Below are 27,662 nucleotides of genomic sequence, written 5' to 3' on the forward strand. Positions count from 1 at the left end.
TTGATGATCGTACCCAAAGTTTCAGTGTTTCCCATTGCCTGGTACAGCTCGGAAACAAAACTTTTAAATTCTTAATACAGTACAACCACTGTATTGTGTCCAAGCTTTTGTTACTCTCCTCTGCTCATACTAACTCAACATAGTTCAATAAGATGTAGATACATCTTTGATGTCCTCTGCAAACACACACAAAACCAACCTGTGACAGAGTAGGAGTAGCCTAGGGCTGACTCACCACTCTGCACTTTGTAAGCAGCCCAACATGGGCCAGACTGAGAGTTGATTAGAACTGGGTGATTCAGCTCAGCTAAGGACTATTAAATGGGAGACAGGCAACAGAAGGAAAGGTAAAACTGCCCAAGATCTTTAGTAAGACCTCTCTGACCCTGTGGCAGGAGGGGTGTTGAAGCCTGGGAGAAACCTGGTAATGGGACATGAAGTCTGCATAAGACACTGTAAATAAAGTGCACTGCTAGTGAACTCACCAAGGGTGTGTGAGGACTGCTTGCAAAGAGAAAGCCAGTCTGAGGGAACCTCATGCAATTTAGAGGCTTGTCCTGGGATTTCCTACTCCACTGTATGTGAAGGACTGGAAAGGGAAGCTGAAGTGGGCAGACTGGGAAATCTGAAGGAACTCCTATGGTAGTTAGGTGAGTGGTAGGAGTTACAGCAGAGATTGACAACCTTCGGCACACGGCCTGCCAGGGTAGGCACCCTGGCAGCTCAGGCCAGTTTGTTTACCTGTCACGTCCGCAGGTTCAGCCAATCACAGGTTCAGCCAATCGCAGCTTTCATTGGCTGTGGTTCACTGCTCTAGGCCAATGGGGGCTGTGCTTGCCGCCACTTCCTGCAGCCCCCATTGGCCTGCAGCAGCAAACTGGGGCCAGTGGGAGCTGCGATTGACCAAACCTGCAGACGCGGCAGGTAAACAAACTGGCCTAGCCCGCCAGGGTAAACACCCTGGCGGGCCGTGTGCCAAAGGTTGCCAATCCCTGAGTGACAGCAACCCCTACAAGAGTTTCAACAGATCTTGTTATCTTAGCAAGCTGAACAACCTACCTCTTCTCCTTCTTCCATCTCAAGTCCTGAGTTTGGAAAGAACAGTACTGGAAAGGAGCCTGGAACCTGGGTGGGGGGAAAATATTTTACACAGGAAATCTCAAAAGTTATTGCCCCTACAGCATCATCACCCTACTGAAGCTCAATGATGAAGGTCAGTGATGTTTTGGTTTTGGATCAGAAGTGGCCGAGGTTGAACAGCTTAGTATCTATTTGATAGATTAGCTGCACGGAATCTTGTTAGTGATCGAATAGAGCATTGCAGCGAGGAAGATGGAGAAGAGCATTGGGGCAATAACACAGCCCAGTTTAATGCATGTCTTAACCTTAAAAGGCACCATAGTAGATCCATTACAAAGGATCACTGCTTCCAAGTCATTGTGAAAGAGACAAGGAATGGTGATAAATATCGGTGGGCATCCATACTTCAGAAGGATTTTCTACAGTGCGTCTCTCTTGATGGAGAAAAAGGCTTCTGTCAGGTCCATGAACACCAGCTATAATGGTCTGTGGTCTCTACATTTTTCCTGCAGCTGGCAAGCAGTAAAGTACATGTCAGTGTTACCTCTCTAGATGGTTTAAATTAGGGGTTCTTACAACAAAATTTTTGGTGGCCTAAGAATATGGCCACGCACTTGTGCTGGTGGCTGCTCTGACAATTTTTCTTAAAGTACTAATTAACTTTAGGAAAAACAAATATGCACATATACATGTCCAAATCACTGTAATTTATTTATGTAGGGTTTTTTTTTCCCCCACTCAATAAAAATGTACTGCTGTCTCCATTCTTTACTGGCCCTAAACAACATAGAAACACAAGGTGTGTGCTTTGCACGTTCTTGTCTTTTTTGTTTTGTTTTTAAAAGACTTGCTAGCTCCTGCAACTGCTGCTGTAAAAAGAAATACTTTTATGTTAATATAATTTTCATAGTCTCCTAGCTGGCTCCTAAATCTGCTGTGAAAAGTGATATTAACAAATAGCCTTAGCTCTGGGACAAATTAAGCCCTGGATAGGTTGGTGGAGAGGAAGGCAGCAGGGTGCAATGGAGGAAGAGTCGATGGGTTCGTGGGAGGCAGCTGGGACAATTGGGGCAGGGGGGTGAGCCTGGGGTCAGCACCCACTGCTGCTACACAGCTGGGGCCCAGGGCCAGAACTTCATAGCTTGGGCCTGAGCCTGAAACTCTGTGCCTGGAGGATGGAGCCCCCTGCTGCATGGTGAAAGCGCAGGGTCGGAGAAGGCAGCAGGGGCCAGAGGCAATGGGGAAGAGGTGGCGAGCCATGGGCTGGAGCCTGCTGCCACATGACTGAAGCCTGGGGCTTCAGGAGGAAGGGGGGGGAGCAGTGGGGAAAGGATGAGCCTGGGCCGGGAGCCTGTCTGCTGCCATGCAGCTAGGGCCCATAGCTGGAGCCTAAAGCCCCATGGCTGGAGCTCGCTACCTGCCACCCCAGAGCTGAAAAACAACCCCATTGTCCCTGGGAAGGTGGGGAACTTGCTGGCTGCCTTTTCCTCCAGCATTTGTGGCTCCAGAGTGGGGGCAGGACCCAACCTCTAATAGCAGTTCTGCGTGAGAGGCTGCCTCTTCCTTCCCTCACCAGATCACAGCCCAGCATGCTGTGGCCACAAGAAAAGCCCTAGGTGGCCGCATTTGAGAAATGCTGGTATAAATCCATATTGAGATTCATGAAGAATGTCTTCACAGAGGAAGAAGATGGTTCAAAAGAAATCTAGCAATGACGTTTCCTGAAGTTGCTAGCAGAGAGATTCCTCTATAATTTCCACAGTCAGATTTATTTCCGATGTTGGGTTAATGTGTCAGAATATATACAGGTACCATTGATATAACTAGGTTGAAACCATACTAAAGTTTTCACAGGTTTAACTAAATCAATTTTAAAAGGATTTAAAATAAACGGTGCAAATCCTGTGTTCAGACAATCCCAAAAGCAAGGATGGTGGGAAGTGGAGACAAGGGGTAGGACTGTAGGACAGTAAAGCAGTGACCTTGCAGCACTGGGGAGGCAGGTAGAGGGGCTCTCCCAGGAGGCTGCTGTATGCTGTGCGGTGACCATGTTTTTCAGTCTGGCTTGGGGCACGTAAATAAAGAAGTGTGGGTCAGGCAGGGGCTCTGCCACTCCTGCTCCCCACTGGCAGGGGTCAGGGGTGATAGCCCCGATCGCAGCACCTGTGCCTGCACATGTCTCCCAGGAGCCGTTTGGGCCACTGCCCAGTTTTAGGGTGACCAGACGTCCTGATAAAATCAGGACTGTCCCGATATATAGTTGTTTGTCCCGTGTCCCAACCAATGTACTGTTGGGATGCCATTTGTCCCGATATTTTGGCATGAGGCTGGAGTGGATTGGTCACCCTAGCTGGCAGGCTCCCGGGAAGTGGCCTGCAGGGCCCTGCGGCAGCTAGGCACAGTGGCGGGCAGGGGGGTCTCCCGTACGCATGCTGCGCTCATCACAAGTGCCATCTCTGTTGCGGCCAATGGGAGCTGCGGAAGCGGGGCCTGCAAGCGTGGGCAGCACGCAGAGCCCCATGATCCTACCTGACGGCCACTTCCCCAGAGCCGCCTCAGGTAAGCGCCACCTCACCCCTACCCCAGGCAGGTCCCTCTGATGCATAGGGTCAGGGGTGGCCAGGGGACTCTGCATGTTGCCCATGCCATGACAGCCCTATCCCCGCAGCTCCCATTGGCACACTTACGGCCAATGGGAGATGCGGAGCTGGCGCTAGTGGTGGGCACAGCATATGGAGACCTCCCCAGCTGCCCTGACCCTAGGACCCAGAGGGACACGCCTGCTGCTTCCGGGGAGCTGCCCCAGATACGTGCCGCCTGGACCCACCCCCCGCACCAGCCCTCAGGTGTGAAGGTGGGGGGGGAGGGGCCGGCCAGGGGCAAGCATGGCATGATCAGATGCACACTGGTATGCCTGGCCCTTCCTATTGGGGGTGGGCCCATGCTGTGCCTCACAGCTCCCCTGCCCAACACCCCCTGGACCCACTATGCCCAGTGCCCCCCCACAAATCCATAGTACCCTGAACACCAACACTGCTGCCCAGTGCCCCCCCGCCCACAGCCCCACCATAACTGCCCAGCCCCCCCCCACATAACCCCCACTCCCTAGTGCCCCAACACACAGATCTCCCCCACGGCCCAATGCCCTTCCCCACAGCCCCACCACCACAACTACACAGCTCCCCACACAGACCTCTACTGCCCAGTGCCCTGACACACACAGATCTCCCCACCTGCCTACCACCCCAAAACACACAAACCTCCCCCACTGCCTGGCACCCCACCAGCACCTCCCAGACACTCACTGCCCCAAGCCCTTCCCCCTCCCCTGGCCACACTCACAGGCCCTGCTGTGAGGTGAGGTGACTGTCAGCTGGGCTGAGCCAGCAGCGCGGAGCGGGCTGGAACTGGGATCATGCGCCCCTGTCCCGCCGCTTCTGCGGGGGGGGGGAGCAGGGGCCGTCCGCCCCCTCGCAGCTTCCTAGCGCTGTGCGCCCCCTCCACCCCAAAGGCTCCCGTCCGGGACGCGCGCCTGTGGCTGCCCCGCCCCCGGCCCCATGTGTCCTTCCCGCCTCCCCATAGTTTCCTCTCGCGATCCGCTCACCTGACCTAGCCCGGAACCGCGCTGTGCAGCGGCGGGAGGCGGGTCCCGCTAGGGGCGGAGCTCGGCGGCAGCGCTCTGCCTGGGGCAATGTGGGGTTGCGGCGGGCTGAGCAGAGCAGCCCGGGCTCTAGTCGGCCCGCGGGGCCGGAGCAGTGGGGCGGGCCCGCCCGGGAGGAGGCTGGGGGCAGTGGCCGGTGAGTACCTTCTGGGCCTGGCCAGAGCCAAGCGGGGCTGGGGCTGGGGCTGGGGTAGGCGGCGGCACCAGCTGGCTCTGGGGGTTTCCTGCGGGGCCTGCCTGCGGCGGCCGGGCTATGTGTCCCCAGCGCTGGACGCGCCGCCAGCCCCTGTGGCTGTGCTGGGGCCGGTAGCGCTCTGTGGCGCTGGGTGCGGGCCCCGAAACCTCCGCGGCCGGCTTGCGACATCGGCGTGATTGACAGCGCCCGGGCGCCTCGCCATGACCCCGAAGGGCTGTGCGGCGGGCGGGCGCTTAGCCTGGGCACAGCGCTAACGTGCCGCGGCGGGACCCAGCAGCCCCGCCCCGGTCCAGAGCTGCAGCGTGTGGCAAGGACAGCAACAGGCTGACGTGCTAGCCGGCTGTCAGGGCTACTTCTAGCTCCCCGAAAACAGTAGTGTGGCCACTTACGCCCCCGGTAACCCGCGTTTGCCAGCATTTAGTCAGCGCCAGTGGAAGCTAGGCTCTCTGTGAGTAAGAGTGGCCATACTGGGTCAGCCCAAATGTCCATCTAACCCAGTATCCTGTCTTCCAACAGTGGTCAATGTCAGGTGCCTCAGAGGGAATGAATTTAACAGGTAATCATCAAGGGATCCATCCCCTGTCGCCCATTCCCAGCTTCTGACAATGAGAGGCTAGGGACACCATCCCTGCCCATCCTGGCTAATAGTCATGGATGGATCTATTCTCCATGCCTTTATCTAGTTCTTTTTTTAAACCCTGTTATTATCTTGGCCTTCACAACATTCTCTGGTAAGGAATTCGACAGATTGACTGTGCATTGTGTGAAGAAATGCTGCTTTTTGTTTGTTTTAAACCTGGTGCCTATTAATTTCATTTGGTGACCCCTAATTCTCCAGTTATGAGAAGGAGTAAATAACACTTCCTCATTTACTTTCTTCCACACCAGTCATGATTTTATAGACCTCTATCGTATTCCCCCCCCCCCTTTAGTCATCTTTTTTCCAAATTGAAAAGTCCCAATCTTATTAATCTTTCCTGATATGGAAGCTGTTCCGTACCCCTAATAATTTTTGTTGCCCATTTCTGAACCTTTTCTAATTCCAATATCTGTTTTGAATTGGGGTGACCACATGTGCGTGCAGTATTCAAGATGTGGGTGTACCGTAGATTTATATAGAGGCAATATATTTTTCGTCATCTTATATATCTCTTTGTTAATGATTCCCAGTGTTCTATTAGCTTTTTTGACTGCCCCTGCACACTGAGTGGATGTTTTCAGAGAACTATCCCCCACAATGACTCCAAGATCTCTTTCTTGAGTGGTAACAGCTAAATTAGACCTCATCATTTTATATGTATAGTTGGGATTATGCACAGTGATTTCACTTCACTGGGTCTTTCTGGGAGCTCCAGCCTATATAGTTCACAGCTTACTCTCTTTAGCGCTCCTTGTCTGCTCCTTGTCCTTTCTTGGCTACAGTTAACTTTCAGAGCAAGGAGCTTACCCATGGAAACAGCTCAGCTCACTAGTTTAGTGTGTCTCTGCGAAAACCAACACTAGGGGTACAACTAGGGGCTCCTGCTGTTATCTGCAGAATATCTGAGTTTGATCACAAATGGCACCATAGGCTGTCTTGTTCAGCTAGCTCATAGAGGCTTTCTGTAAATGTTAGCTTACATGGTTTAGTGACAGACCTTTTTTGGGGCCTCTCCTTCCAACACTCCTGCATGACCCTAACAAATTATGTTAGCAAGCTCAAATCATTGTGAAAGATATAAACAGCACAAAATTAAGGGGCACAAAGTAAAATGTGTGGTGATAGCTACATAATATAGCTCAGTGGTGGGCAACCTGCAGCCCACGAGCCACACGTGGCCCATTAGAGTAATCCACTGGCGGGCTGCCAGACAGTTTGTTTACATTTGTATGGCCACCCACAGCTCCCAGTGACTGTGGTTCACCGTTCCTGGCCACTGGGAGCTGCAGGCAGCTGTTCAAATGTGAACAGATTGTCTTGCGGCCCACCAGTGGGTTATCTTGTTGGGCTGCAGGTTGCCCACCATTGCAGTAGCTGTTCCTGTGGTCACTGGCTTAGAAATGTCACAATACTGTACTTGCAGACTAAATTGTTATAATATGTAAGGAGGAGTAGCTTTTTAGAAACAAATGGAGGGTTGGTCAGTTGGCACGATGGAAGTTCAACAGTGAGTAATAATTAGCTACTTTGCTATAGTCATTTAAACAGGAAAGATAATTGTCAATATATTTAGGATGGAACTAATTATATAAAAATAATCTTAGAAGCATTTCATGGCGTGTTTGCTCTATTAAAGCTTGAAGCTGGCAATTTTGAATGGAACTACTGGTCTGCAAAGGTGGCTTAGAGGAGTAAAGTTCTAAAGAGTACCCTTGTCATGGATTCACAGGGTCAGGTCTATGCCCCAGCTTGCGACCTGTTCCTGGGGAGTGATCCTTTTTGTGTGTTGGGCCTCAAGAACTCACAAAGTTCCACAAGGGCAAGCCTGGGACCTCCCAGACTTTGAAACTGTGCCTTTGGGCACTAGTGATCCCTGTTTCTCTCGGCTCCCTGCAGCAAAGCTAACCAAGGCAGACTTCTGTGGGAGACTTGTATGGTACCCTTTCAGGGCACAGTGCTCTCAGTGAGTAGATGCTGTGACACCAGGCATCCTTTCCAAAATAAGATGGTAATTTATTAATCACCTAGCATACAGAATCTGAAAGTCCTTAAATTAGCATAGAGAAACAAAGGTTAATATAGAGTTGCTCCCTTGAGCCATGCTGCCATGCCAGCTAAGCCATCTTGGCACTCTCACTATATTTCTGTCCGTAGTCCCACACCCAGAAGGTGGTGGGGTGACATCTACACTTGCAGAGTTTTTGCGCTGTCAGTTTCAATGATGACAGTGAACCAGTGAAAGAAAAGAGCTGGTTTGTGTACTCACTTACTTCCACAGGCATCAGAGAATGTTTACATTTGCAGCACTTCCATCCCTGATGAGAGCAGTGCACTGAGGGCAGCTAGCCCACAGTGCAGCTCTCTCCAGTTTGACTATGGGTCTTGTGAGAAGGGATAGGGGCTGAGAAGGGGCATCCTGGGTCCATGCACAGTCTCCTCTCCCCAAACACTGATCAGCTGCAGTAGGTCAGCATTGTTCCAAGCAGGGGATCATTTGCTCCTTAGAGCAGGCATTGTCACCTAGCCAGATGGTAAGTGAGCACTTGCCAAGAAAACAGGAAGGGGAGTTTCAAAGTTCCCGGGGCCTTACAGGGGGAGAGTGGGTGTCTGTTTACCTGGCATCAGATCAGTAGAGCTGCTGGGCAGAGTGGTCACCTAGGCACTGTGGGAAATCCTACAGAGGCTAAAGGCTGTGTGAACGGGAAGAAGTGACTTCACTTGTACATCACTGCAAAAGCATCACCGGTAAGAGCTTTACGCCTCTTATGGAGGTGGTTTTCTTTTTGCGGTGAAACTCAGATGTTTCACCGCAAAAAGTCATTGACAAGTGTAGGTGAACCCACTGTTTTGGTGTAAAAGAGGGACTTTTTCCATTTTAAATGACAAGTATAGACATGCCCTAAGTCTCTCTCTTCCCCCTCCCACAAGGCCAGTTCTTAATCCAACTACCAAAAACCTTTCCTCTTCATTCTTCAGCTAAGGGCTTTTGCTCTGCTTCCCTGCAGGGAGGTGAGGGGAAAAAGATCTCCTTTCTCTTGGTTGTTGATTGCTAGGCCTGAATGTCCCAGCCACTGGGATTCCCATTGTCTTTCCACATAGTATGTGTTGGTTTCAGTCAGTCCTTAATAACCCATTCCTACCATTCTAGACACACACGTGGCACAGTGCACAGTCAACTTATAGAATTCATTGATATAGGATGTTATGAAGGCTAAAAGTATAACTGTGTTCAAAATAGTTAGATAAGTTCCTGGAGGATAGGTCCATCAGTGGCTATTAAGCAAGATGGTCAGAGACACAATTCCATGTTTTAGGTGTCTGTAAATCTCTGACTGCCAGAGCCTGGGATTGGATGATGGGATGAGTCACTCGATAATTACCCTGTTCAATTCATTCTCTCTGAAGCATCTGGCACCTGCCCCTGTGGGGAGACAGGATACTGAGCTAGATAGACCATTGATCTGACTCAGTATGGCCATTCTGATGTTCCCGTGTCCCCTGCTCTGCCCCAAGAGCAGCTTTTTAAGCCTTTACGCTCCATGCATAGCCATGCAGAACAGAGGGAAGCTGAAGCGCAAATAGCAATCATAAAAATATTACCAAAATTCTTACTTCGTCACACCATAAAACAGAATAAGCACTTTTCTACTTCACTGGTGGATTTTCCTAAATCAATAACTAAAGGACATAGTTGTAGGTATATGTTGTTACATAAAATAAAGGCAAAAGCCACCATTAGCAGTAGTAAATATTCATATCATGATAGTACCGAAGGACCCCATAGGGTTAATAAATTAAAACTACCAAAATGATTTGCTTTGTATTTTTTAAGCTGGCAGCAAAAAAAATCAGACTAAAGCATTGCTAGAGTTATCTGATCCATAAAAATAATACTGACAGATCTATATGGCCTTTGAACTGTATGCTTGCTTTATTTGCATTATACATTTCCAGTCCTTTGACAGCACATTTGTGTTTCATTTTATCTACATTGGTTCTATTTTTGTATGCAATGTTGTTGTAGTCATGTTAGTCTCAGGGTATTAGAGAAACAAGGTGGGTGAGGTAATATCTTTTATTGGATCAACTTCTGTTGGTAAGAGAGACAAGCTTCCAAGTTTACACAGAGCTCTTCTTCGGGTCTGGGAAGCTAACATTGTGTCAGTTTTCCAGATCTGAAGAGGAGCTCCATGTGAACTTGGAAGCTTTTCTCTCTTACCAACTGAAGTTGATCCAATAAAAGATGTGACCTCACCTACCTTGTGTGTGTCTCCCCACCCCACCCCTGTCATTTAGTTGCTTTATTTATCACATGTAAATTACCTAAGTATTTTCTATAAATAACTTAGTAGTGAGAGTCTCCCTTCTCTCCTCAGAAGGGATACAGCACTGTTAGCATGAAACTGGCTGTAATATAAACACATTGGAGTGTGTTCATATAAATTAATAAATAAAACAAAAAACCCTACCAAAACACTACACTAGCCTACATAATTTTTCCCATGGGGAGAGGATGAGACAGAGCAAACAGCATATGAACAGATGTTAGTCACATTACGTAACACGCTGCTGGAAGCCACTCATATTTCAGTGATGAGGGGTGGTATAAGAACTTACATAAGAACAAATTGCTTAAAATAATTGCTCTAATTCTCATTTGTTACTCAAGTATAAACACACAGACTATGACTTGATGCATATGTCTAAAAGAGAGGTGATAATTAGTTTTTCTAGATACTTCAAACTTGATGCCTGAAATCATCTACTACGGGAATAAAGCTAGCTATTCCCTTTGTTCTGTATCTGAGTTCTTAATGACAAACTGATGTTTTTGGCAACGTTTCTTTCGATAGTTCTTGGTTTTTCTTTTTTAAAAGCTCACTCACTATTTAATCTTAAAGTGTACTGGAAAGGGGGCAGGGGGAGGGAGAAGAAGCTATATGCAACATTATGATTGCACGGTTAAAAATTAGGAATTCCAGAAGTTATGGTTGCAGTAGTGATGCTAACTCAGCTGCATATCCTGTATGTTTTATGACAAAGAATACAATGTTAAGCTACATATTTAACTAGAACAGTGGGAATAGAAAATGAGTAAAATTTTCAAAAGTACCCAAATCCCATTTTCAAATGAGATTTAGGAGATAGGTCTCATCAAAAGTCAATGGGATTTAGGACCTAGGTGCTAGGATTTGACTTAAGACATTCAGATTTCGGAACATATGAATTGTCATCTTGGATCAGATCCAAGGTCCATTTAGTACAGTATTGTGTCTCTCACAGGCCAGCACCAGCAGCTTCAAAGGAAGGTGTAAGAGTCCTGCAATAGACAGTAGACAATGTGGAGGCAGACTTTTCTTGGTCTCTAATGGCAGAGATTAGTTGAAGAACTGAAGTAAGAGGTTTAATGTCCCTTCCAAAATGTTTATCATTAATTATTTTTAATATCCATATAAATGTCCAATCCCTTTTGAAATTTTGTTAATTTCTTGGCCTCAATAACTTTATGACAATGAGTACCACGGGTGAATGATATGTTGTGTGCAAAAGTATTTGCTTTTACCTAGTTGTAATTTTCCATCTTATAATGTCATTGAATGTCCTCTTGTTCTTTGTGTTATGAGTCAGGGTGAATGTAAGTTCCTGATCTACTCTACTCTGTATCATTTATTATTTTATAGACTATTATCATGTTCCCTTTTACTCACCTCCTTTCTAAGGTAAAGAATCGTAATCTTCAATCTCTCTCTTCATGTAAGTGTTTTTCCAGGCCTTGGATCATTCTCGTAGCCTCCTCTGAACCCCGTCCAGGTCTGCAGTACCCTTTTAGAGATGATGTGACAGTACTGTACACTGTATTCCAGATAAGATCACTCCATTGATTTATATTATTATTATAATGATGATGTTTTCTGTATTATTCTCCCTCCCTCCCATTCCTTATGCATCCTAACATCTTGTTTGCTTTTTGTCTGCAGCTGCCCACTGAGCATGGGTTTTCATTGAGCTGGCTATAGTGACATCCAGGTGTCTTTCTTGAGTTAATATAATTAATTTAGAATCCTGTAAGGTATACAAGTAGTTTATATTTTTTGTGTTCAGTGTGCATGACTTTGCATTTATCAATTTTGTGATCGTTTGCCTTTGTGTTGCCCATTCACCCAGCTTGTTTGATCTCTCTGAAGTTCCTCACAACCCTCTCTGGTCCTGAATTATCTAAATAACTTTGTCATCTGCACATTTTGCTATCTCACTACTTAGCTTGTGTTTTCAGATCACTAAGCAATATATTGAACAACCCCATTGTTAACCTTTCGCTGTGATGAAAATTGTTCATTTAATTCTAGTCTTTGCTTTCTGTTTCCTAGCCAGCTTTTTATTTCACAGTACTTTACCTCTCTCCCCATTACTTTTTAGCTTCTTTATGTAGGGCTCTGTGAAGTCTAAATTATGTCAGTCAGAATTCTTGGAATGTGTCAATAAACTAAGATATTAGTGAGACATGATTTTCCTTTGCAGAAACTGTGCTTTTTAGACCCAGTTATATAATCTTCAAGGTGTTTTATTCTGTTTTTAACCACCATTTCAACCAATTTGCCAGATAAAGAGGTAAGGTTTATTGGCCTATAATTAATTCCCTATATCATCCCCAATGCCTTTTTAAAATATAGGTACAACATTTGCTACCCTCCAGGCCTCTAAAATAGTGGCTGTTTTTCATGATAGATGGCATATTTTTGTTATTTAGCTCATCTACTTCATACTTACATCCAAGAATTCTAAAAGAGATTATCATCTGGTCTTGTTGACTTTTGCTTCTTAAATTATTAATTTCCTCTAGCACCTCTTCTTCTGATACTTGAGTCTCTGAGAGTGCTTTCATCTTTATTACCAGAATAAAGCAGGTCCAGGATTGGCATCTTCCAAACATCTCTGGTGAAGACTGATGTGAAGAAGCTTCCTTATCTTCCTCAATTGTTCCCCTTAATTCCTGGTGATCCTACAGACCCACTGATTGTTTTATAAACTTTCTGCTTTCCGATTTACTTGTTTATTTTTAACACCTTTAGCTATTTGCTTTTCAAAATCCATGTAGGCCTTTCTAATTTTCCTTTAGTTTATAGCCTTCTGCAATTTATATTTCTCTTTATTGATTTCACTGGGTCAGATTTCTAAATTTTGAAGGATTTCTGTTTGGCTTAAATAGCATCTTCAACCTTGCCATTTAGCCATATTAGTTTACTCCTTGCTGGTTCCCTTATGTTCACATCTTTTAAGATGCTTATATTTTTAAAATTAGCATATATGCCACCTCTACGGATTTTACTTTCTTAGCTTTTAACTTTAGGGCCTTCTTTTAACTAATCTTGTTTTATTGAAATCTCCTTTTTTAAAGGTTAGTTTTCTGTACTTTGTCATTTTTCAGTATCCTCCCTGTCTCTTTGGAATTTGAACCTTAGGCCTGGGATACACTAGTGGGGGGGTTCGAACTAGATATGCAACTTCAGCTACGCAAATAGCGTAGCTGCAGTTGCATAAGTATCTTAGTTCGACTTACCTGGCCATCCTCATAGCAGCGAGTCGACCGCCGCAGCTCCCCTGTCTACTCTGCTTACTCCTCCTGCCGAGGTGGAGTACCGGCAGCGATTCCCCGATACATCGAACACTACCCGCCGATCCGGTGAGTAGTATAGATGTACTCGTAGGTCTTCACAGGGTGGATTTGATGTAAATCATTATTTAAATCACTAGTCAGGAAGACTCGATTTAATTGTGGTTTTCTACATAAAAGTACATTCCTGGGGTTGTTATAACCTTAATACATATTCTTCACAACTCAAAGAGAGATGCAGGTTTCATTTTTAAAAGGTACACACTATATATTTTTAAACAGTGATTTATTTTGAAAACTTTTCAGATTAGTTTTACAACTATATCAGAAAATGAATGATTGTTTGGTTATTTCATTTACCAGAGGTAATTGAAGCAGATATTTCACCTCCCAATGATTTCATAAATATCTCTAATTCAACAGGTTAATCATTAATATTTGGAGGATTTTCTTGTCATGCTGTATTAGGAGGAAAACATCACCAGACAGACATTTAAACTGTTTTATTTAACTAAAACAACGTTAAGTATTTTGGATTTTTTTTTCTTCAACAGTAAACATATAATATTTTAACAAAATAAGCATATGTCCCTTGCTTCTCACATTTATCTCCAGACTTCTTCTCCTTATCCAGATCTGTTCTGCCCCCAACAATTTTCTATTCATTGAACTTTTTGAAACTTTGCACTTTTAGAGAGTGGTAAGGGATTGACTCTGTGTACACAAATTTGCAGAGGGGCAATAGAGTTGAGGTCTGTTATTTCTCACCTTTGTTTGTTTAAAAACATTTTTGCTTTTAACAAGTACGTTACCTCTGGAGACACAAATCCACAGTTTGAGAACTGCAAAGCTAAGACTCTCTGATGATATCTTCTAAACTGAGCACTGAATCCCATTGGGTAGATAGAAAGATTAACCTAAGTAATCTGTACAGAAGCCCCTGGAACCCTATAAGATTGGGTCCCTAATCCATCAGCTGTTGGAACTTATTTACAAAACTTTTCTTAACATTACATGAATATATTGTCTCATACTATAGAATGAGAATTTATAATTCCTGTTTCATGATGAGATATCTTTGAGCTATAATGTATCTCAATTAAAACTATCTTTGGATATGCTTTTTGAGGGGGGAAAAAACCTTTTATCAAAAAAATTCGATTTAAATAAAAATTTTAGACAAATTTTAGCCAGCTCAATGAAAACCCATGCTCAGTGGGCAGCTGCAGACAAAAAGCAAACAAGATTTTTATCAACTCTGGTGCTTCATGTTCCCTATGTCTAAATGGGGATTGTACAATTTGTTTCTCAGATATTTTGTGTGATTTCATTAGTTTCTGATAAAGCTGAAATCCTTGGATAGAAGGCATGGTAGAAGTACAGTATGATGTTAAGAACTACAGTTTATAAACCTTTAAAGATAATATGATAAAAACAATCAGAAGTATAATCACAGATCTCACTTTGAGTTGGATCCCTGTAGTTCTGAATAATACTCAGCAAATCAAAGAAACCTATGCTTATTAGTAGTTTTGTTCAAAAACAAAAATTTTTCGCAGAGCTTGATCTCTTTGATAGTAGGTATGTCCACAATTATTTTCTCTATATGGAACTATCCTGGCCATTTCTAATAATAAATCAATAAGAATATTTGTGGATGTAGTTTAGAGAGAAAGTGGCTCCAGACAAAATGGCCAAGCATAAATATGCCACAAGCTCACTGTTACAGAATGTAAGCTGTACAAAGTGTATTTTTCCTGAGCAACCCATGCGAGCAGTGTAAGTGAATCCCATTCTGCTTGGCACTGTGTCCTTTTTTAATGATAAAGCACAGAGGTGATTAGAAGGAAGATTGTATACCTAGTATTTGTACAAATAAATTGTAATTATTCCAGAAGGCCTCAGATTGTATAGAGCTGATTAATAACAGTAGGGATTCTGAGTTTTATTGATCTGCATGCAGGAGGTGTGCTTTGCGTCGCATAAAAAGTGAGTCTGTGATGGTATCCTTTATCCTAACTAATAAGATTTCCTTCTCCCCAGACCTCCTTTAGTCTCTGAAAAACAAACTGGATTATTGTTTTACTAGGCACTGTCAAGCTCTCCATCATCCACTACGCTCTCAGACAAATAATCTTACATGTGGAACAAGTTAAAAAGTCAGGCTGATGGTAATCGAGTATCCCATGGGTACATATTATGGAGCATGGCTTTGACTAAAGCTATGGATGAGGGTGCATGTGATGGTGAGAGGAGATGAATGGACTGGAAAAGTATGGGGCAGGTTGGGGAGAGGAGGACCACAGTTTCTAAAATGCCCTGGTGGATTTAGAGTGTTCCATCTTTAAATGTATCAGGGATCAGAGTCCTGTTGTGCTAGGCATTGTACATAGACATTAAAAATGGTCCTTTCCCCAAAGAGCTTGCCAATTAAGATCCCAGTCTGCAAACACACACATCCTTAACTTAACTACCATGAAGTCTCATTGAAGTCAATGGCATTACTTGTGGTAGTAAAATTAAGCATGTGCATATGTTTTTGCAGTATTGGGGTCTCCACTATAAAGTTTGGTCGATGCAAATTACGTATTTATGCAGCCACCAAAATATGTGTATTGCATGGGTGTGTGTGTTTCTGGTTGCTTGCACTGGTACTGTGTACACCTACCCAGAGTCTGTGTGTCGATGTAACAGTAGTGTGAAGTGTAGTATATCCTGGCTAGGTATCCCAGTGTGCCCTGCTTTCTGGCGCAGTGCCTTTTGGGACAATTTCGCATTGCTTTGTGGAATAGTAGCAAATCGCCTACGAATTTATGGGAGTGAGGGGTCAAGTTCCCACCATGCTCGCTCGGAGTGCTTTTTGGTGTCCGCCATCAGCCTGACAGAAGCATGGAGCCGGCAGAGCCCAGTACAGTTCTCATCTGCATTGCTAATGCAGGACACAATTGTCCAGTATTTTCACAGCTTGAGGGATTACTGCTGCAATCAGGATTGTGATGAAGATAATGCAGGGTAATTTGAGCACAATAACTGGATGCTGAGGGACATAGCAAAAAACAATGCCAGGTTGCTGCCGGCATTCCCGGAGCTCCTCTGCATGATGGAGCACTGTTTCTGGGCCTGAGAAATGAGCACTAATAGGTGGGATTGCATCATAATGTAGGTTTGGAATGATGAGTAGAGCTTTCAGATGTGAAAAGCCACATTCTTGGGGCTGTGTCAAGCTCACCCCAGCCCTCCGCAACAGGGACATCAAAATGAGAGCAGCATTGACAAGTGGAGAAGCAAGTGGAGATCTTGTGTTTGGAAGCTTGTAACACTGGCTTGCTACTGGTCAATGGGCAATAATTTTGGGTTGGAAAATCCACAGTGTGGGGCCTGTTGTTTTATGGCCTTACACAGTTGGATCACATCTCTTGCTGTGCAGAATTGTGACTCTTGGTAATGTATAGGAAACAGTAGGCAGATTTGCAGTAATGGGGTTCCTGAACTGCGATAGGGTGATAGATGGCACACACATCCCTATTTTGGCACCAGCCCACCTTGCCACACAGAAAGGGTTACTTTTCTGTGGTTGTGCAGGTGCTAGCAGATCACCAGGTGCACTTCACTGATACCAATGTGGCTGATCAGGGAAGTATACAGGACTTTTCAAAAAGCTGCAAGTGAGCACATTCTTTCCCGACCAGCAGATTGCCATTGGTGATGCTGAAGTGGCAATAGTGAGTCTGGGGGACCCAACCTACCCCTTGCTGCCCTGGCTCATGAAGCTATACACTGGCTATCTCACACACCAAGAAAGTTTAATTACCAGCTCAGCAGGTGCAGAATGACATTAGAATTTGCTTTTGGGAGACTGAAGGGACGCTGGTGGTGTTTACTTACTAGATTGGATCTCAGTGAGAAACATTTCAATGGTTATAGCTGCATCTTTTATACTGCACAACATCTGTGAAGCAACGGGGGAATAGCTGCCACTGGGTTGGAGAGATCTGGTTGATTGGCTGTCTGCTGAATTTGAACAGCCAGACACAGGAGCTACTAGCAGAGGAGAAGTGTGTCTGAGGAAGGCCATAAAAGAGCATTTTGCCAGTCTGCTACAGTATAGCATTAAGCTGCCTGGGCCTGTGTGGGGCTAGTCTGTTTACTGCAATGATGCCAGCTGAACTCATCACAGAGTGGCATCGGAAGGTGTCTTATCTCAGAGGAAGAAATAAAGCTACCATCCCTAGAATTCTTCAGGAGAGGATTGCAGAATATCTCCATGAAAGTTTCATCAGGATCTCTCGAGGATAAAGGAGACGTCCCTATTCTGATAAACATAGTAATCCACATGGGCGCCCCCGCCCCCAGCCCAAAGAGCCAAAGAAATGAGAAGTGGACCTCGAGTCTGCCTCTGTTTGTTCCACTGCTACCTGAGCAAGACACTGATTTAATGTGGATTGTATGACCAGACTGCCATACAACCATTTCTGAAATGTGTTTATTAACATGACACCAGTACAGCAATGAAAAGTTGATTCCTGTGTCTTAACTTGTGAATGGGACAAGTGTCATTTTAAAATGGGGAACAAAGGCAGGAGATGAGGTTTGAGGGAAAGGAAAATAATAAAAAAAAAATTGCAAGGAAAACTGTTCATGCACTTATTCAAATCCCCTTCCCCTTTTGCAATGGGTTCATCTGTGCTCACCAGGTGGAACTGGCTAGACTCCTGCACAGTTTTAGACTGTTCATGCCACAAGCTAGGGTTTGAGTTCCCTGCCATAGCTCCTCACCCTTGCTGTTCATGACAGGCATCTCCATCTCTAGCTCCTCCACAGTCGCTATCCTGAACACCGTAGTTAAGTCAATCTAACTCCTGGAATTGACACCGCTAGGTCGATGGAAGAATTCTCCCGTTAACTTAGCAATGGCTTCTTGAGGGGGTGGCTTAACTACAGTGACGGAAAACCCCCTTCACTGTGGTGCCTACAGATACACAGATGCCACACAGCAGCTGTGCCTATCTAGCATTTACAGTGTAGACAGGCTCTAAGAGCTGTACTTTCGTAGTGCAAAGGCAGGAGTCAGCTTCTGTTTTTAGCAGACTCTTAGATCACTTGATTAGATCAAAAGAAATGGATTCTTTCTTAACTTTCCTATGAAGTCTTGAAGTAATTCTTGTTTTAACGTAGTAAATCGATTTAAATGCTTATTGTAGTAATTGGCAAACCAGATAAATTGAACCACAAATCTGTTAATTGAATTTCAATTGTAATATTAATTTGTGTCATATTTGATTAGTTATGGGAAACTAGAAGTAAATCGGTGATAGATTTGCTTAGCTTTGTATTTGTTTGCATGTTCTTTTAATAAATCTATTAAAAACAGGGGACTGGTTTCTCTCCCTAACTGTTGTGTGAGGAAAACAATGTATTCACAAGTAAAGGTAAATACATTGATTAGCTCCTGAATGCATATTTTAATTATTTAAAATCCTATTATCACTACATAATGTTTCAAACCAATTTGACAAACAGATTTTTTTATCTCTGAATGATCATAAAGCTGATGATTTCCATTGCATTGATTTTGTTATATATGCAGGTGACCATTATGGTCCGGCTTTTCAGAGAGGCCCTGGGGGCTTCAGTGAGAACTACAGTTGGAAAATGCAGTTGACATCCAACAGTACCAGGTTTGTCCATTTGACTGAAATGAAAAGCAGCATGTAAGTACAGTAGCTAGTAGAATTATCTATTACATCCTTTACTGTATAAAAATGAGCTTAATGGTGTGTGATGAGAACTTGATGATCTGATAAAATCAATTTTGATCTTTCAGAAGAGTTTTTCAGATAATTTTTGATCATCTTTTTTATTGTTACTTTACAGAAATACATACTACTAAATTAAAAAAAAATCCCCAATGTTATGTACATTCCATAATCTGTTTTATGCTCAGAGTTATTATTAATTCAGTGTGATGTTAAATGGTCTTAACTAAGTTCAAAGGAGAGGTTTTAGATTCTAGACAGTGAGATATAACGAATCAAAAGTGCTTTCTCTGGCTTTGTCCCCCCTCCCACCTTGAAGGAAATATTTTTCCCACCTCTTAATCCAACTTTTTGTTTCAGTCACATGTTTTGGTGCCAGGTATCCATGTTTATGACATGATGTTTGGCTTTCATTGTTTAGGTCTGCTATGAAGAGGTTATACAGCACTTCACATACAACAGTGGATTCAAAAGAGATGAACAAATTCCGGCTTTTGGCACATAGATGGTGGGATGAACAAGGAGAATATTCCACCCTGCATTCTCTGAATGATATTAGAGTGCCTTTTATTAGGTACAGTTTTGGGATTACTTTTGCTATGTAATGCTATTTCTAAGTATCCATCTAAAAACAGTTTAAAATAACTAGACAGGAAAATGAGACATAACTTGTTGTACAAATATCACATGACCCCACCCCTAGCCCGGGACCCCCACATTCTGCCCATCCCATCACTTCCCACCTTATCTGGGGAGGGCCAGGAGACGATGTCTCTGGCCTGGCTGGAGCTGCTCCGGCAGGCTGGGCAGCACGGCCGCAGCCTGCTCTGGTGGGCCAAACCAGGCGGCGCAGACGCAGCATGTTCCAGCACGCTGGGCCGGGTGGCACGGCTGCAGTGTGCTCCGGCGGGCCGGGCAGCATGGCCACAGCCTGCTCTGGGAGGCAAGGCTGAGCGGCATGGCTGCAGCCACTTTGGAGGCTAGCGGGAGAGCAGCGTGGCCAGAAGTGGAGAGACTCTGGCCCCACCTCTTCCCTTCTGGCTGTGCTGCCTCTCCTTGCTCCCTTTGTTGTGGGGAGGGGCTATGTCCCACCTCTCCCTCTCTATATATACTCATTCATAATCTGAATTTTTTTAGTAAGAAAGGAAGCACCAGAGAAGGGGGTCGGCTCGTGAATGGAGAGGCAGCACAGCCAGCAGAGCCAGAAGGGAAGAGGTGGGGACAGAGTTTCTCTGTTTCTGGCCATGCTGCTCTCCCGCTAGCCTCTGAAGCAGCTGCAGCCTTGCCACTCGGCCCCGCCCTCCAGAGCAGGCTGTGGCTGTGCTGCCTGGGCCATCGGAGCACACTACGACCGTGTTGCCTGGCCCAGCCCTCTGGAACATGCTGTGGCTGCGCCGCCTGGTCTGGCCCACCGGAGCAGGCTGTGGCCTCTCTGCTCAGCCTCCAGAGCAGCTCCAGCCAGGCCAGAGACATACTCCCCTGTTCCTCCCCATATAAGATGGGAAGGGATGGGATGGGGAGAGTGTGGGGATCCTGGGCTAGGGTGGGGTCATTTGTGAGGAGGGATAGCTGAGTGGTTTGAGCATTGGCCTGCTAAACCCAGGGTTGTGAGTTCAGTCCTTGAGGGGCCCATTTAGGGAACTGAGGCAAAAAACTGTCTGGGGATTTGTCCTGCTTTGAGCAGAGGGTTGGACTAGATGACCTCCTGAGGTCCCTTCTAACCTTGATAGTCTATGTGGGGTGGTGGTCACTGACTCCTAGCTTCTCTCCCCCCCCCCTTGCCTCCCTCCCCCAAAAAAAAATTCCCCACCAGTTGCTGTCCCAGCCCATCAGGGTAAGCAGCTGGCGCACTGGGACACTCTGTTTACTTAGGTTTACCTCCGGGTCTGCGGACGCTCGAGGTAAATAAACCATCTCGGCCCGCCAGCAGCTTATCCTGATAGCCTGGGAGCCAAAGTTTGTTGACCCCTGAATTATAGGATTGGCTTATGAATGGGTTATAAAAAATTTCCATTTTTACTTATCCACCTGGGGCAGGAGAGTAGGGTTGGCTTATAAACGAACCGGCTTATGATCGAGTATATACGGCACTTAACATAAATTTTAAGGAAACATTTCAGTTAAACCATTTTGTATCTTTGTGCTTATTTATGTACACTTTATTTCAGAGATACTCTATTGAACATGAGCAGTGATCATCAGTTGGGAAGCCCTCTGTCCGGTGTAAAGATTCTAGATGTTGGCTGTGGTGGTGGACTGTTAAGTGAAGTAAGAAACACAGTTTGTTGTTCCTGCTTCTCTAGCTAAGGAGCATATGAAGACTTTGAAAGGTGTTACGATTTGTTTATTTAACTCCTAAATTTCAAATGAGGAGGAGCCATCCCAGGCCCTTTTCTGTAATATTGGTACATTGATAAATGCATATTTTGGATTGCAGTAAATTCTACAAAACCACATTTGTATTTGTGTTAAAAAAAGTACATGCAATGTTTTGTTATAAACAACTGAGCTTCATTAAGAAAAGAGAAACTATAGGAAGAGGTGCTAAAACCTTAAAGTTAACCAACAAACAGATTATTCAAATATTGTCACAAACAGCAAAATAGCATCGGTCCTTTCTAGCATTCCTTTGGAAAGTCATTGCAAAATAACTTTTATTTGTGTTGGGGGCGGGGGTTAGTAAAAGATCACTTTTTATCATGACCACTCTTGTTAATGAAGTAACATGTTTTCCATTATAACCTATTTTCACATGCTTGACTCTTTTGAAACTGTCATCTTTTGGGCTTAAATTTTCATATTGGGCAAAGTTCTCATCTCTGACCTTGCCCCTTGACACCACCTAATAGTACTGAGGCTGTACAAAGGGGCCCTAAAAGCCCCGTATCTGGCATAAGGAGGATTCCTATGGTGCAAGGGGCAGTTGTAAGGATGCCTCATGAGGACCCCCTCACAAGCCTGGGGAAAGGGGGCATTTTGAGGGCATAGGTGCAGGAACTAGGGGTGCTGCCGCACCCCTTGGCTTGAAATGGTTTCCATTATATACAGGGTTTACAGTTTGGTTCAATGGCTATCAGCACCCCCAGTATAAAAATTGTTCCAGCACCCCAGGTTGAGGGTGGGAGTGTAACACAAATTCTGGTCAGCGCTGTGACCCACAGGGCTGCTTTAACTTAGGTGGGCCCCCAGGACTGTCTAAGTTACACTGGGGACCTCTCTAGCCCACAGAGCAGCCCAAGATTTTTTGAAGCTTTTATGTTCAGAAGTGTAGCACAGACACTCACCCTGGCTGTCTGCACAAAGGTGGGTCTCTCCCTTCCCCCTGTTTCTGGTAGCTAGAGGTAAATCCTTTTTAACCACGAGAGAATGAAAAATGTGTATCTTTACCCTGTTATAAAACAATTCCTCCTTCACCTCCCATCCCTCAAATACGTGAGCCAGCTAGAGCAAAAACTACTGACGTGGAAACTTGGTATGGTCGTAATTCTCATTGACTATTAGTACTTTTGCTTGATTTTAGAAAAATAAAACAAATGGTTTCTAGTTAATAAAATTATGACTTCTTGAAAATTGTACATGAGCATTAGAAAATTTTGCATGTGTGCTTAAGGGTGGATATACTGTGCATATGTGTCCATCTAGTTAAGTTCTCACTGTCTGGTTCAAAGTACTTACAAGCTCCACACACTGAATGAATATGGATGAGTGGCTCTCTCACTCTGCTGGTAAAGCCAGTGGAGCTTGTGAATTTAGAGCTCCAATAACATAAAGTTGGTTATGTTGCACAAAGTATTCCAGTTTCAAAAGAGACATCAACCTCTGAGGAAAAAACACATTTATGATATTTCAGTGACAGTCAAGACTGGTACTTTCCTAGTAAACATCTGAATATTCAGCTTTCAGCATTGAGCAGGTATCATAGATAATCATGTATAGAGTAATCATTAAAAAGGCATGTGGATTCACCATTTCACTAATGAGTGACCATAAGTATAGGTTAAAAAAACCAGTGGAGAAAAACAGTGTCTCTGTGATAGCTGCAGTGGAGAAAATCTGCGCTCATGTGGCAAAGTGGACAAAGTACAATTATTTTAAAAACAGATGTAAAGAATCACTATCTTCTATTTGACAAAATTAGTTTTTAAAAGACTAGAAAATCTAAATTTTTTTGTGCTTTCTCTCTAATAAACTTTTTAAAATGCTGCAGATCGAAGGCCACCCCTCAGAGCTGTTTGTCTCACCGTTCTAATGATGCTTACTGCAAGATTTTTCTATGACTTCAACATTAGAATCTGTCAATTTACATAGAGCTTTATGTTTACACTGGTTGTTTTAATGCAGTGAATAAACAAGTGGTATATCATTAGCCTCTAGGTAGACTGGGAGCTTCAGTTACTGGAATTGATCCTCTGGAGGACAATATTAGAACAGCAGAACAGCACAAGTCATTTGATCCAGTTCTAGCCAAGAGAATACAGTACAAACCATGTTCACTGGAGGATATTGTGGAAGAGGCTACAGAAACCTTTGATGTAATTGTTGCTTCTGAAGTAGTGGAGCATGTGGCTGACCTAGAAATGTTTATCAAGTTCTGCTATCAAGTATTAAAAGTAAGTGTTTGTTTTAATTGTAGAAAATGTTTGTTCCTTCCTTCTTTAATAAAGTTTTTATTTAAAAAGTTAATCAGAACACATGTAGATCCCAGAGGCCTCAGTGACATCATCACTTAATATTGCAGTGGTACCATGACTTCCATTAAATTGTGTACAAGGTCAGAACCTAATGAAAAGTTCTTGCAGCCTGATTTTTCCACTGATGGAGGAAGATCTAACAGCTATGTTTATGGTGTCTGCAAATATGAATTAACTGTGCACTGAAGTTCTGTCTGCAGTTAAACTTCTGTCTCATGGCATCTTATTCCAACTCAGCATTAAAAGTTAGACATATTCCTGGATTGCTTTAAAGAGTGCCATGTTTACATTTAGACATGCTTGAGATTTATTTTATTTTTTTCTAGTATTCTTGTTTTTGGTTAGTAGAGGATGATGGTAGCTCCAGTGTGCAAACTGGGACTCTTCTTTACTCCACAGTTTTGTTAAACTAGTCACACAGGGAACATACTTTATCTGAACAGGAACCATCACTATCTTCTGTCTGATAGGGACAAGAGAAATTTATTCTTTTTCTGCCAGTGCACAGGACCTCTAAGTATTACTTTTGTTCTTTGCATGTCCTAATGTAAACACTGACCGAGAATCAATTAAACAAAATTGTATCTAGAAGTATATTAATTGTGCAATGATATCTCATAATTTGCAATTTATACTGCTGTACGTTTTGAAGATTTGCTGGTGATTTTGTGTTATGGCCAAATTCCAGGATGGGAATTAGTCTTACCTATCATTTCAGTGGATAAACTAAGTTTCACTTCTTGTCCGGAACTGCTGTGTAGTGTAACATTGTTGCAGCTGTTAAACAATGCCTGTGTTCTGCTTCACAGATGGCTGCATGTCTGTGGGTAAAGTGATCTTTCTGTACAGTCTGTAAACTGTTTTAAGGTCTTTGAGGATGAACTATGCAATATAAGTTTATTAATGTGCTTATTTTTACAAGGATGCGGAATATATATTATTTGAAATGGCAAGTCTGCTAGTCAGGACAACGCTCACTCAATGATGGCCCAAAAGAAAGCCCCAAAAAATGAGCACTGATTGGCTGCGCTATCCATTTGGCTGCTCATAAAAGTCCTCTACGCAAACAAGCATTTCCATTAGTAAGTGCCCCACTGATCCCACTCGCTGTAAGAGAAATGTCCTTGGGCAGTTTTTGCTGTACAGATTTGTGGTGTGATCAGCAGCCACAATTAGGTATGAAAATAGCCCAAACTAGTCTTGTAGTTGCCATGGACAAGGGTGTGTATGTTTGTTTAAATTAAATTGAAGTTTAAAAAATAAGATAAGATATTGTCTTGTGTTTACTATACACCAAGGGTTGGCAACCTTTCAGAAGCGCTGTGCCTAGTCTTCATTTATTCACTCTAATTTAAGGTTTCACGTGTCAGTAATACATTTTAATGTTTTTAGAAGGTCTCTTTCTATAAGTCCATAATATATAACTAAACTATTGTTGTATGTAAAGTAAATAAGGTTTTTAAATGTTTAAGAAGCTTCATTTAAAATTAAATTAAAATGCAGTGGCCAGGACCGGAGCAGTGTGAGTGCCACTGAAAATCAGCTCGTGTGCCGCCTTTGGCACACATACCATAGGTTGCCTACCCCTGCTATACACATTCTTATACTTGTAATTCATTCTCTGCTTGGGGATCATTTGCATGTATTAATTAGGTGTTATTCTTGATTAGCATAGATATTTCTGGGCATGATTGCTCTTTTTAAATGATCCAAAACCTGAAAGATGTTGACTGTTGGTTAAATGTTGAAAAGACTCATTTTTTACAAAAAGAACATAACATCCTGATTTTTTCTATCACCTACCGATGTCTTAAAACATTTATGTACGTGTATCAATTAAAGTAGCTTTAATTCCTGCAGCCTACGGCTTCAAAATGGACAAATTCTGTACTTGAAGTTCAGAAATGATTAATCTTGTACTTTTTTCATGTGAAGGATCCTCATGCTTTTTGTTCAATTAAATGTACTGCTAATAGAATATTATTTTAATATTTTTATTAGCCTGAAGGCTCGTTATTCATTACTACAATCAACAAAACACAGTTGTCCTATATATTGGGGATTGTAGTTGCAGAAAGAATAATGGGCATTGTACCAGAAGGCACCCATGACTGGGAGAAGTTTATTTCACCTGAAGAGCTAGAATGCCTGCTAGACTCAAGTAAGTGTCAAGTAGAATGACGGGATTGAATAGAGAGATCCAACTGTTACTGATTATAATGGCAACTGTCAGGGGACTAGATAGTTAAGATGATTGGTAACCTTGAAATGAAGAGCTCTGTACTCCTGTTAGCAGCTCAAATTTGGCGTAGGTCAGGCATGGCTAAAAGTCATTACCACATTCTGGCTGTTCAGCTGAGTGTTTAGAGTTGATGGTCTCAGTTCAATTTCAAGCGTACAGAGGTCACCTAAACAAAACCACCATCACAACTGGCCCCCTTGTTGATAGCCAAAGCATCAGAGATGCAAATTCTTGGTCTCTTTTTGGAGACAATAGTGTTTCGTTTCTAAGGGTGAGTCCTCTAGGTCAGGGTTGAGATACTTGATGAGCCAGTGTCCAAAGGTTGCACTGCTGCTGCATTGTATAAACTGAGGGCTTTTGTCTTCATCCTCTTTCACTAGCCTTACATTTATTAAAACATTTCATTTAAAAGCTGTCTGCAGTTGAAAACTGACCACAGACTTTCCAATAAAACTTGAGAGAGTATATTACTAAGTCACACCAATGGTCCCAGTTTGAATTCTTTCCTAAAAGACTGATTTCTGAGGTGCTGGCTTTTTCCTTCAGATACTTCTTCTCTACAGAAAGTTAATAAACAAAAAAAAAATCCCACAGCAAGCACCTCACTTTTTCTGTAACTCACTATAAACAAACTGATGTCTGAACTCAAGCTTTTATCTTGTATCCTGCTGGGTCTGGGATGCTGCAGCATCATATGATGAACCTAAGGGATATTAAGAAGAGAGCATAAAATTGCTCTTTATTTACATTGTTTCCTTGATCCATATTCTTCTTGCATAGCTAAGCATAGCTTCTTCATTCATAGCTAAATCTCCAGCATCTTCCATAGATACACCTCTACCCCAGTATAACATGAATTCAGATATAACACGGTAAAGCAGTGCTCAGGGTGGGCAGGGCTGCACACTCCAGCGGACCAAAGCAAGTTCAATATAATGCAGTAAGATTTTTTTGGCTCCCGAGGACAGCGTTATATCAGGGTAGAGGTATATATTCCGTTTTGAAGTGGATGACCTGAATCTGCGAAAGTTGAGCGACATAAATATGCTTCTGATGACTCAGTATTGTTGCTCTAAAGCTCAGTGGAAGAATGTGTATTTAGAATTTAGACTGTCTAGGATCACCGTCTTTTTTCCCTTCTTTTACAGATGGCTTTTTAGTCAAGACAGTGAATGGAATGTCATACAACCCCCTGTCAGGGTCTTGGAGTTGGACTGAAAGCACTAGCATTAACTATGCCGTGCATGCCATGAAATGTAGGGTAAAAGAACAATCAAGTTCAAGAGAGCCGCCTTCAGAGACAGATAAGGAGGAGCATCCAGCCAAAGCTAGTGCCAGCACAACTGTCTAAGACACGGTAGTAGGCAAGCAGCAAGAAGTTGAAGTAAGATTTGCATAAATGATTATAGTAAAACTGTTTGCAACAACAAGTCTGCTGTTCATGTAAATGGCAGTTAAGATGTTTTTGCCAGTCTGTTTCAATGTAGTCTCGGGGGGGGATAATTGTTAGTTCTCTCAGGAATCAGGTAGGATTAAGATGGGCAAAGTTTTTGGAGAGAAGTTCTTTTATGAGAAAACAATTTCAAACTTTCAAATTATTGTCAGTATTTATGTATGATGGCTTTTACAGTCCTACCAAGAAAACACAGGTTTCAACAGGACTCAAGAGTAATGGGTTGATGCTGAGTTCAATTTGAAGTCACTTTTAAAAATGCAATACACTGTGTAAATAGAAAGATTTAAGCAATTTTTAAATTAAACTACCGAAGTGCACTGTTCAGAAA

At 43.5% G+C, this 27,662-nt stretch overlaps 1 protein-coding gene across 3 annotated transcripts; it reads left to right on the forward strand.

The window, feature by feature from the left end:
• Positions 1-4,721: 4,721 nt before the first annotated feature.
• On the forward strand, positions 4,722-27,662 carry COQ3 (coenzyme Q3, methyltransferase). Of its 3 annotated transcripts, none has more exons than XM_050949320.1 (7): positions 4,722-4,877; positions 18,777-18,900; positions 19,367-19,519; positions 21,114-21,213; positions 23,313-23,555; positions 25,638-25,797; positions 27,027-27,662. In XM_050949320.1, exons 1-7 carry the CDS (start codon positions 4,772-4,774, stop codon positions 27,227-27,229), a joined length of 1,089 nt encoding a protein of 362 aa, XP_050805277.1. In that variant the 5' UTR covers positions 4,722-4,771; the 3' UTR covers positions 27,230-27,662. The 3 variants fall into 3 exon arrangements, with proteins under 3 accessions (XP_050805277.1, XP_050805278.1, XP_050805279.1); XM_050949321.1 differs by having other exon boundaries at positions 4,723-4,877; positions 18,777-18,867; XM_050949322.1 differs by lacking the exon at positions 4,722-4,877 and adding an exon at positions 11,676-13,258.

The sequence above is a fragment of the Gopherus flavomarginatus genome, chromosome 4 (assembly GCF_025201925.1).
Source record: "Gopherus flavomarginatus isolate rGopFla2 chromosome 4, rGopFla2.mat.asm, whole genome shotgun sequence".
In the NCBI taxonomy this organism is placed as follows: Eukaryota; Metazoa; Chordata; order Testudines; family Testudinidae; genus Gopherus; species Gopherus flavomarginatus.

Excerpts from the sequence above, each read along its gene's own strand:
- COQ3 (XM_050949320.1), top strand. The coding sequence starts at position 4,772 with ATGTGGGGTTGCGGCGGGCTGAGCAGAGCAGCCCGGGCTCTAGTCGGC. Across the intron at positions 18,901-19,366 it reads ACTGAAATGAAAAGCAGCAT|GTCTGCTATGAAGAGGTTAT; the intron begins GTAAGTACAGTA and ends TTCATTGTTTAG. Across the intron at positions 19,520-21,113 it reads ATTAGAGTGCCTTTTATTAG|AGATACTCTATTGAACATGA; the intron begins GTACAGTTTTGG and ends ACTTTATTTCAG.